At 38.3% G+C, this 12,405-nt stretch overlaps 1 protein-coding gene across 1 annotated transcript in view; it reads left to right on the top strand.

The window, feature by feature from the left end:
• The first annotated feature begins 4,957 nt into the window (after positions 1 to 4,957).
• Positions 4,958 to 12,405, top strand: part of LOC127652825 (protein sidekick-2-like) — a 225,093-nt gene continuing 217,645 nt past the window's right edge. Inside the window, exon 1 of the mRNA XM_052139227.1 lies at positions 4,958 to 5,143. Coding sequence (XP_051995187.1) covers positions 5,002 to 5,143 — 142 coding nt within the window. The 5' untranslated portion in view covers positions 4,958 to 5,001. The remainder of the gene's footprint in view (positions 5,144 to 12,405) is intronic.

Below are 12,405 nucleotides of genomic sequence, written 5' to 3'. Positions count from 1 at the left end.
GCTCAAAACAATGAGCGATGTACTATACATTGAATCTCAAATTAAATGTAAACAATTTACTAAGTATGCTGTGCAATGGTAAAAATTAGTGAACTGGTAGAGTCTTTGCTATGCAGGTATATTTGCCCTGCTATCCGTTTCCAGGAATGCTTTACATTATTTACAAGTAAGAGTGACAAAGTTTCCAATACATGGAAAAACATAGGGGGTGCTGTTAGACACAACATCGAGCAGTATTGAGTCATTTAATATATAGACTCAGTCATATTTAATGCAACAATATAGAATTTAATTGATGTGCGCTCACAGGATATATATAATTTTTTATATGGCTTATCCAATCAGAACTTGGCATTACATTCATTAAGTTAATGGTCTGTTTTTGCACTGATGCCAGATTTGTCATTCATTTCATAATATGAATAAACTTATATTTTGGGTTGCGTCTATTATCATAAGATGAAATAACTCACTCCTTAATCATTTGTAAAGTATTTAATTTAATTAGGAATTTCTACATGGAAATAAAAAAAATTGGGGTGAAATTTCCAACAAAAGTAACTATATCATGATATATAACATCAACATGACATACAATTACTCGTAATGTCATATACGTTTTTTTACATACTACCCACCCCTAGTATGGATTAAATAATCTATTTTAAATTGATACTTTTTTATAAGTACTTTAGGCTGCAGAACACATATAGAAACACACCAGAAAAGTGCACTACCTATTCCTTCAGCCAGTTAACTATTGTTCCTTGCCACCTGCTATGTCTACCTGGGTGCAGTGCAAACTGGGATAATAACAGCAAGATGGGTGCAATTTGCGTCTGGATGAGAGTGAGAGTGGAAAGCTATCTTCCAACCTGTGAGTCTCATCATCTGCACATCATTAAAACAGGCCATGAGAAACAAAACTCAACGTGACTCCACCGAGCGAAGACACCCTGCTGCTGAGCCTGAGCACTGACGAGACATCAGGAGACCAAACGGCGTGGATTGTTCTGCCGTCTCACATGCCGTGAGCTCTCTGTTTCTTCATTAAAAGGAGAACTGTTTTTCTTGAAAGAAGCAAAGCAGAAGCGCAACATTGTGAGTTTCAGTCAATACGGTTCACTTCTGCCTCATTCACAGTTCAAGGCCCACTCTGCATTACTCATGAGGTTTATTGTGCTTCTGTTTTCCTCCTGCCCCAGCACAGATGTTAATCTGAGTTGAGAATATTCCTTAATAATGAACCATAGGCAATCTGTTCAAAATGCAAACATTTAACTCAGGGCTGAGGTATTTCCTCTGAGGGCTGGAGAACACATGTTTTAATTACTAATCTGTATCTTTGTCTTATAATTTGATCATCATCATAGCATCACCATCATCATCACCATCACCACAATCATCATCACTAATCTCATCGTCAGCGTCATCACTTCTACCATCATTATCAACATCACCACCATCATAACCACCACCATCATCACCATGACTACCATCATCATCACATCATCATCATCACTACCTTCATTATCATCACAACTCCTATCAGCATCAACATCGTCATAACCATTATCATCATTGCTACTATCATTATTACCATCATCATTATCACCACTATCAAAATCACCATCATAACTAACAACATTATTAACATCAACACTATAACCATCATTATCCTCACAACCACTATTATCTCTACCACCATCGTTAATATCACCACCATCATAACTACTATCATCACCACCCCCACCATTACTACCGCCACCACCATCATCACTACCATCATCATCAGAACCATCATTATCATTACAACCACTATCAGCCTCACTATTATCAAAACCATTATCATCATCTCTACCATAATTATTACCATCTCCACCACCACTACCATAATCATCATCATCATCACCACTATCATCATCAATACTATCAAAACTAGTGATAGACCAATATGTTTTCTTTAATGGCTGATGCCGATGCAGATATCCAGAGAGCAGGGTGGCGGATAAGCTGATACAATGCTGATATATGACACAATTTAATATAGTAAATAACATAAACATAAAATTGCTAAATAATGAATAAACTCTCATTTAGCACTATATTAACTCAATTTCACACTAAATTTTAACTTATAATAATAATATAAAATATTAAATAAAAAATTATTTTTAAAGGTAGATAGCAGTTTCTTCTAATTTCTGTTTAGTCATCACATTTTTGTAATTTATTTGCACATGAAGAAATTGTTAATATATAAGGAAGAAGGAAATAACAGCACACACAGTTGTCCAACAATCATGGATGGCATGTGCACATTAATGATCGCATTTTCTAAAAATAAAAAAAAATAAAACCAATTGCACATGCAGTGCACAGTGAATAAGACATTTACTCATAACACACATGAAGTGCATTTACTTTGCTTTGATCACCTGTTTGGATTGTCAAGGAGTGACCATCATGATTTGTGTATCAGAGGAACTTTTGATCCTGATACTGAAGTTTTTGATTCTGGCTGATATAATACACGCTTCAGAGGAAGATAATAGATAAGCGCTCGATGGGAAGAAAACATTGGGTTTTCATGAGATTCATGAATTATATTATTTTTACTGATATTTGCCATTTTATCATTAGACAAGACAGTTAAAAGTTATAGGGAACTGTTGAGGAGAGGCTGATAGAATACATGCTTTAGAGGTAAATAAATGAGCACTTCACAGGACACTGGATCTGCTGTATTTGTGTGAGGTTGGTTTATTATATCTGTTTCAACAAGATATGTGCATATTTGCAGGCAGTATACGATATTAGTTTTATTGATATTTACCTTTTTATCATTAGACAAGACAATTAAAAGTTCCAGGGAACTGTTGAGGAGAGAGAGGGAGAACGAAAAATGTAAGCGCTTTAACATTATGTGCTCAAACACATCTGCTGTGGCTCTGATATGCAGACCGTTTAATTGACACTGTGTTGCACACCGGTCTTTTATTGTAGTCACACAAAACACACACACAAAAAAAAAACATTTAATAACAAAACAAAATGATTGGTCATTTACATGTCTCAGTTGTTTCACGTGCAGGCAGGCGATTCTCAGCGCACTCAAGAAACAAATCAGTCAAAGGCGAAGATTTATCGGCCGATGCCTATTATGAAAAATATCGAAATATCGGCCTCTGTGATATATCGGTCAACCACTAATCAAAACCACCATCATAACTACCATCATCTTTACCATCATCATCATTATCATAACAACCACTTTCATCATCGCCTTCATCATACCAATTTTCACAATTATTATTATCATCATCACCACCACCATTACCATCATTACAACCCCTACCATCATTGTCACCACCATAAATATTATCACAACCACTGTCAGCATCACCTTCATCATAAATCATCATGAATGCATCAGTATCAGTATCATCATCATTACTAATTATTATTATCTCTACCACCATTACCATCACTGCAACCCCTACCATCATCATCATCATCATCATCATCATCACGTTTACCTATATCATCACCATCACAATCATCATCACCATGATTACCTTCATCATCATCATAACTACTATCATCTTCACTACCATCATTATCATCAAAACCACTATCAGCATCACCATTATCAACATTGCTAAAATCATCATTATCACCACCACCAACACTATCACCATTACTATCAAAACCACCATCATAAATACCAACATCTTCACCACCACCACAATCATCATCACAACCAATATCATCATCACCTTCATCATAACCATTTTCATCATGCATTTACCATCACCATCACTACCACTATCATCACTACTAATATCATGATGACCACCATCATACCACCTTCACCAATATCATCACCACCACAATTTGAATAATTGTCATCATCAAAACCATCTGCTGTGCTAATTTAGTTACACCTCTGATACCATGTGTATATTTAGAATGTCAGTAAACATTTTGAATGCCCATTGTCTCCTACTCAGTGTGTGAATGCGGTTTCTGGATGTATGATGCAGTATGTGAGTCATAGCATACTTTGTAAGGAGCACAGTAGTCTTTGGATCTACTCGGAATTTAAAACCAGATTTGTGTCCTCGGGATCAAAGCTTACACTGAGCCTGCGGTCTCAGATAGAGAGAAAGAGCGGGAGAAAGCTAATAATAATGTTGCTCTTGGAGCTTCTTGTCCTCTAAACAGAGCTCTTGCAGTGTGGCGTTATAAGGAAATTATGTAGTGCTCGAAATCTGATTTATTCATTAAAAATTGAAATAAACAATAATTGGTGTTTGTTTGAGTTGATGAAAAAAAAAAAACATTCCATTTAACAAAAGATGCTCTCGACGCAGTCAGAATAATCTCCAAACTTTTAGTGACGCTCGATATATATTATGGACAAACCATACAGTCAAATCGTGGTACTAATGTGATGCACTTCAGTCATGCGCCGCATGGGGGCGACCTCCCGCAGTGAAGAGTACAGCTTCAGTCCTGAGTTTTCAGCCACTCATGCATTGTTGCTCGCAGTACTGAAAGTGCACGGACACTGCATTTTGGGGGCAATGCACTCACCATACTGAAGCGGAATATGACCTCATCGAGTCTTTCCTACTTTTCTCCAGCAGTAGCAGTATAGTGCTTCTTTCAGAGCACGGCAGAACCGGAGCGCGACTACTTTGAGAGATGCTTTATCTGTTTAGATTAAACATTATCTATTCTCCTTCGTAACATATTAACTTTAGTTTAGGTTCAACCCACAACCCTTAAATACGAATTAAGTAGAAATAGCAGAAAGTGATTGGCATGTGAAGTCGCGTGCTGTTTGCCAGTTCTTAAACTTTGCCTCATTGTTCTTTGGAGCGATATTTCGTACCTGACGCTTACAGACTCTTCTAGACTCCTCCTCGCTGGGTTTAGAGCTGTCAGCGCTCAGTGTCTCGCATCGCTCTGGGGAAACCGGGACTACGGCGCAACATGTATCCAGTGCGGCGCGTGCGAACGCGTGCTGTGGGCTCAGAGACTCGTCGGAGCATCATGTCTAGGCGTCCGTTGTCTCTGAAGTGGGGTGCCGTCTGGATTCTGCTGTTTTCTTTCATCAATAACACTTGGGCGCAAGGTAAGGGTCTCGCATCTTCTACTGACTCCATAGAGAGACCAGGCATTAATGTGTGGGATTTATGAAGTGCCTTGACAATAAGGAATGCCAATGGAATTTCAATCATGATTTGTAACCAGTCTTAACGTGATGAACCCAAAAGAATCTGATTAGAATCAAATAGGAATTTAATATTTTCAGTTGGCAATTTATTCAGTAGAATCTTATTTGATTCTTCTTTGAGACCTTTAGGACTACATACAAATTAGGACACAAATTCAATTTGCAAATGCAATAGCATTCATTCAGGAGTTTTTTTATTTGTATTTATTTAACTGAAGTTTGGAGTATATCATATTTGCTTCTGTGATACATGATATATCTGTAGGTGACAACCCGACAGATGTGGTTAAAGTAATACCCTGTGGTCAACATGCCCCATCACTTGTAGACCAATCCCAAGGGATTCAAAGATCACTGGCACAACATCAATACTGCACTCTGTGTTCATTTCTAGTACTTACAACAGCACACCTACACCATGGGTAATGTTTGAAAAGAGTATACTGTTCAGATTTGTATTGCAACTAATTTGTAGTTTAATTTAAGTGTAGTATCTGGTCACAAAGAAAAGCACCAATGTCAAAAACCCATAGCAATGCCATTTGTCTAGCTGCTGTGTTTATACATTATAATATCAGAACATATCAGAAATGAGTGGTCTCATTTAAATGTGTTAATAAATTATGCTCTGTGGTCAGGTTTGAAATGATGAAGCGATGTAAATTTGAGCTTCATTTAATGATAACAAATGTCATTCAAAATCAAAGCTGTCACTAGATAATCATAGTGAAAATGTACGTTTAAACATTGTGATTGAAAAACCCATATTTATCGTCCACTATTTTGAATATTTAAGGGGATGTGTGTGTGTGTGTGTATGGGTCTGTGTCCCCTGTCCCCTTTAGTGTCTATGCTGGTTACAGTTAATTCTGACTGATCTCACAGTGAAATGGGAAACACTAGGTTGACTTCTCATTAGCTAAAATCGGTCTGTGCTTACTGAAATCCAAAAAACTGCCCCCAGTGGCCAAAGCGGTAAGTATTATTGGGCGTATGGGCACCAGGATTTCTGTTAGTAGGTTTTTGACTGCTAAAACGTCTCAATGTACGATAAATGCAAAAATTGTCAGACATAATGTCTGGTGAAATTATTAACAAAAAGCATACATATGTTAGATAGAGTACATTCAAATGATCAACTGTAATCTGGCTGCACAAATTCCAGCACCAAAGAATAACAGCATAATACTTAATTGCTTTTCCATAGTGTTAAAAAGCAACTAGGCATATAATAAATAAACATTTATCTTTCATTTGATTTGGCTGTTTTGTTATTATTATGCATAGTCCATCACGTTACAACAAAAAAATAAACACTGAAATTAGATGACCGGATTTTTTCCAATATGTCCAGCAAACTTTACTATTCCCAGACACATTGACTGATGATACATTTTCTTAGCAAAAACTTTGATGGGCATGTGTTAGCTCCATTTTCTGGCTAAAATGTCCATGGAGGGGTGCCGAAAGCGAGTTATGAAGCTAGTTGTTTTCAGCTGTACAGGATGTAATAGAGTAAAGAGGAATGCATATTTTATAAACTGTACCCCCAACTCAAACCCCAAACCTAAACCTAACCATCAGTGGAGTAAAAATGTAATGTTAGAGTGGAAAATAGAACCTTTGTATGATGCTTATCACTGATTATGTGAACGTGATTACTTCCTGGTTTCAATGCAGGATCCAGACCCAGGCCTCCCAGGCTGGTGACGCAACGCATGTCTGGTTGTGCCACAATGGAACATAAACATACAGGAGCCAATGCAAAATGGGAGAAGTCGATTGTCAGAGAATCAGCATAATGTGGCCGATCTCACCAGGGTACCTTTTAGCAAGGTGTTCTGCTGTGTCCACAGGGTGTATTTCTCATCTATTAGCTGCTGTAAAAATGGCCTCGCCATCCGCAGGCAGATGGCTGATATACAGCCCAGTGATCCATCCTGTTTGACAGATCATAAAGTACTGGCACTGGTGATTCATTCACTGTGAAGAAGCTTGGATAAGCTGAGGTTCATCTGATAATTACAATGCCCTAAGCATTGGTGTGCTAAAAGCAGTACAATCATTGAGCATGTCTTCATTCGAACATGCCACATAGGGAAATAAAGGGCCCCCTGTCTTATGTTAGATGTATTCAAGCGTCCCCTATTATGCATGGCACAGTGTCGCTGACACTTATTAGTATCCTGCCATGGAGTGTATGCATACACTAGCACGCTATAGACCTCGTCTGTCCGGTGTTTGCTCATATGCTCATGGCTGCTTTGTTCTTCTCTTATTGATCTGATCCTTGTTTTCATCCTTAAGTGTACTTTCAATGCCCTTGGATAGCTTTAAGGGAGCTTAGTGGTGACTGAAAGGAAACCCAGCACTTTGGTCAATGGGTAAAAAATGCTTGCTGAACCTTTCTCAACTCCAGTCTTTCTCTGGTGATCAATTACTTGGTTCCACTTGAGGCTGCCAGACTTTGTAGCCCTGAATGGCCAAATGGATACCTGTCACAGAAGGTGGCATGAAGAAGAGGCAGGATCCAAGAGCTTTCCTTCACGGAGGGTGGCATTAAATGCCACAGGGGAGCAGTAAGCCTCTGAAGCCCAACATTCCCCCACGGGGCAGCTGTATTTGTTCTGAAGCTGCCTACTAATGAGTGTCAGTGCGACTGGTGCGCAATGCGTGGCAGAATGGTTCAGTCATCCTCACGGAGCATGGGGAACACAGAGTATTCCATAAATTAGGAGAGCGCAGAAGCTGAAAAGGTCCCTGGTGATGCACAGGTGTCATATGCTTGTTTTTTCCCACATCAAAAAGCTGAATATGTTTCTCGTGCTGTGCTTAATAGCGAACCGGGCTCTAATTCCACAGGGATACTTGATGGAGTCCGCACAAGAGACGACTCCAACAGTGTGACTCTGAGACAGCTCATTGAAAATCAGAGACCTCCTACCCAAGGTTGGTCCCCTTTAGAGAGTGCTACAAATAACACACCGCATGAATGTTTCTCACACTCTCAGAAATATTTGTATCCTCCAGCGATGATGTGCCCAAGGTACCTGTGAACATTGGTGTGTTCGTTTCTGTGGATTTTGACCTAATTCTGCTTGCTATATTGAAATTTCGCCTGCTCTAGACCTGTCTCGGTGGCACTTGGTTGCATCATTTGACAGCTGTCAGCCATCTTTAAATCTTCTGATTATATTTGATAATCCTCCATGCTTACAAAAATGAATTTGGTTGAAATCCACATCTTTATGTGATTAAAACGGCCTGCTTGGTTGTTTAAGCAGGATAATATGTGTAGACACAAACACACATATGCTTATACTCACATGCTTATGCCAAGACGTCACCAAATATTCATTCATACACATGTGGGCGCAGTACAGTCATGCAACTATAAGTAGGGTCTGACCCATTTGCCTTTAAAGCTTTCGATAATCAAAGGCACAATCTCAGTTTAGATCTGTCACTGCATGAATGTTCGCCTCCTTTCAGAGCACCAATAAAAAGCATATGAACACATGGGAGTTGAGCTCTCTTTTTTTGATATCCCAGATGGGCCATAATAAGCATGGAAGACTGCAGCTCTCTAGATGCCCCATAATTATGTGGCCGAACACCGGTTGCGGCATATTTATCTCTATGCTGTGTAGACTTATTTAATTAAACGTCTTGGAGGAAAGGTCTCAACATGAGAGCAGATGTCTCGTGAATTTTTGACAAAATGTTTGACTTTTTTTGTGAGCCCTATCAAGACAGCCCCAGTGCAGTGCCCAAGGTGAAACAGAGTGACAGCACAGTTCCTATCTGTGCTGTAGCCTGGGAACCTCGCTTTCTACTGCTGCAGTCTCCTGATGTTTATTCATACAGTCGTAGACTGATGAATGAATAAATCGCACAAAATGAGGCTTGGCTAGATTATTGGATGTCAAACTTTACCTCTTATCAGAGTAGTGGCGTACAATAATTGCCCTGAAGACGAAATATGATTGTAGTAGAAGTCGCGCTACAAATAATCATTATCAGTCATTTTTGATCCTTTGATGGACTGGGATGTAATTTTCCATCTGTTGTTTTCTTTCTTTCTTTATTTTTGACTGACAAGTGTGAGTTGGTGAAACAGATAAGTTCTGTTTATTATAGGTGCATGCAAGTAATATTTAAATAATTCACTGGCTGATATGACAGTCATCTTAGACTTACACTGACACCTACATTAGTAGCTTGGCTGCAGCATCATGCAATGTGTTCAGTTACCATTGTGAAAATGTGCTGATTGTTTTTTATAGGGTTCAATAGAAGTTTCAATAGAAGACAGCATTTAATTACCACAAAAATCAATTTCGACTTGTCCTTCCTTTTCTTTATAAAACAGCAAAAATCTAGGTTAAAGGAATATTTCGGGTTCAATACAAGTTAAGCTCAGTCTACAGGATTTGTGGCATAATATTGATTTCCACAAATTTCAATAAATTATTTTGAGTCCCTCCTTTTCTTCAAAAAAGTGAAAGTGGAGGTTACATTGAGGTTACATTGAGGCACTTAAAGGCAGAAATGTGAAGCTTATAATTTTATAAAGCACTTACATAAATTAATCTGTTAAAATTCTGTATTATTTGAGCTGTAAAGTTGTTTAAATCGTCATTTTTTTTAATCCACTTTTCTTCCCAATTTGGAATGCCCAATTCCGACTTCTTAGTAGGTCCTCATGGTGGCGTGGTTACTCACCTCAATCCGAATGGGGGAGGACTAGTCTCAGTTGCCTCAGCTTCTGAGACAGTCAATCCGCAAGCTTGTTGTGCATGAGACCCCGGTGACTCCTAGGATGTGGAGGCTCATGCTACTCTCTGCGATCCACGCCCAACTTATCACATGCCTCACTGAGAGCGAGAACCCCTAATTGCAACCACGAGGAGGTTTCCCCATGTGACTCTACCCTCCCTAGCAACCGGGCCAATTTGGTTGCTTAAGAGACCTTGCAGGAGACACTCAGCACTTTCGAACTCACGACTCCAGGGGTGGTAGTCAGCGTCAATATTCGCTGAGCTACCCAGGACCACCTAAATCGTAATTTTTAAAGTCATTATAGGGTTTTACAGTTTGTTTACATGACATTGTCATGGCAACAAGGTTGCAAAATTGATTATAAATTTACACAGAAAAGGTTAGTGAGTGATTTTAGGACACTAAAATCATGTTAATGCACACATTGTTTATGACTTGTGGTTATATTTAAAAAACAGTGAGTATTTTAATGTTTATGGATTGGCCCCATTCACTTCCATTATAAGTGCCTCACTGGAACCCAGATTTTTTCTTTTTTCTTTTTTTTTTAAAAAAATTATTTTTTTGGTAATCAACATTATACCACAATGTCTGTCGATTGAGACTTGTATTGAACCTGGAATATTACTTTAAAAGATATTATATCGGTTGGTATTTTTAATGTGACATGTTTATCAGAATGTCTGTGGAAGATCTTTTAGTCTTGCCAAGCACTGTGTTGTGGTTTCTGGGCTTTTTCTTTTGATTCTACTCTTGCAAATGGTTTCCTATGGATTGAAGCCTAATATTAGAGAACCCGTAGACAGACTGGATGTTAAGTCTGTTGCTCACTTCTGTAGGCTTTTAAACAGATTTATTCAAGCGGCAAAACTGTTTGGATAGTGCAGAATGGAAATATAATCAGATAAGTTTAGACTTAGGGCGCCTGCTTAGTAATTGCTGAGAGCCTGAGGGGGTATGACTATCAGTGTTTGTGTGGGGGCAAAGGGAGTCAGATCTAACATTGCATCCATGTAACGCCACCTTCTAATGCAGTCTCTTAAGACATCTGACTGTTTGGGAGAGTTGTAGTCAAGACCAGCTCATCCGAGTCCAAGTCCTGTCCGAGACCAGAGTACTGAAGGTTGAGTCAGAGTCAAGACCAAGACCGGAGAGGGCTGAGTACGAGACCAGTAAAGGCTAAGTTTAAGACATGTTTTTTTTTTTTATCAATGTATTAAATGTATAATTTAAAGAACTATTGACTGATTATTAGGCGCATACCTCAAATAAACCTCATTTATTATTTTCTTATGCTTATGTTGGTTAAACAAAATTACCAGTTTAGAATAAAAATTAAATAAATGACTCAAATTGGTATTACAATTACGACATGTTAAACTCAAATTAAAGGTTCAAAGTGCCTGTGTGGCTTAGCATAGCAATACATAACTACCTGCTTCTGTATGCTATTATATTCCATAGCTATATATATATATATATATTCCATATACTGTACTATAACTAAAATGGGCCTAAAAACATGACAATAATGTATTAAATATGCAGAAAGTGAATATAAACATTTACATTCAATTTGTTAACAGTTTCCTCAATTGCACTGCTATATTTCATTCATTGAAATAAGCATTTCTGCTTACGTTTCCCTGCAAGATATTATCTCACGGTATGCACAGAAACCGTTTTTCTTTTGCTTCAAATGCTTCCGAAAGCATTTTGATCTGATGAGATTGAGAGAAGTATTTTTACATGTGTCCGAGAGCCTGCAACGCTGGATCCGTATTTATGTTCGTCGGTGGAGGAATGGTTTAAAACGACCTTAGAATTGTTATAGATGTGTTATTCATGTTCGTCTTGTCATATGTGTTTATTCACTGGGAGCTTTTGACACTTGAAGGTCTCTGGAAGCTCAGATAGCTGTAGTAATAATAAAATACTAAATACAAATAGATAATGTAAACCTATTTAACAGATAAACACATATAACAGTGATCAACACTACTGAATCACTACACTATATGACTGACTCCCATCTCATACAGTAACTGCCAAGCATTTATACATTAACACCCAAGAGACACACCTCCTCATTAACTTGATGACTAGTTTGCATCCCTAAAGTACTTTGCTTTATTGACCTCAGATCAAAAGTGCAGTGGACACAATTGCACCATTTTAGTCTAAGTCTGTTCCACAGTGAGGTTGGCACCCCATGTCACACACACACACACACACACACACACACACACACACACACACACACACACACACACACACACACACACACACACACACACACAACATTTTACATTTACATTTATGCATTTGGCAGACGCTTTTATCCAAAGCAACTTACTGTGCAATTATTACAGAGACAA

The sequence above is a fragment of the Xyrauchen texanus genome, chromosome 12, assembly GCF_025860055.1.
Source record: "Xyrauchen texanus isolate HMW12.3.18 chromosome 12, RBS_HiC_50CHRs, whole genome shotgun sequence".
Classification (NCBI taxonomy): domain Eukaryota; kingdom Metazoa; phylum Chordata; class Actinopteri; order Cypriniformes; family Catostomidae; genus Xyrauchen; species Xyrauchen texanus.
The sequence above is the reverse complement of the archived record's forward strand: the minus strand, read 5'-3'. Positions and strand labels throughout refer to the sequence as shown.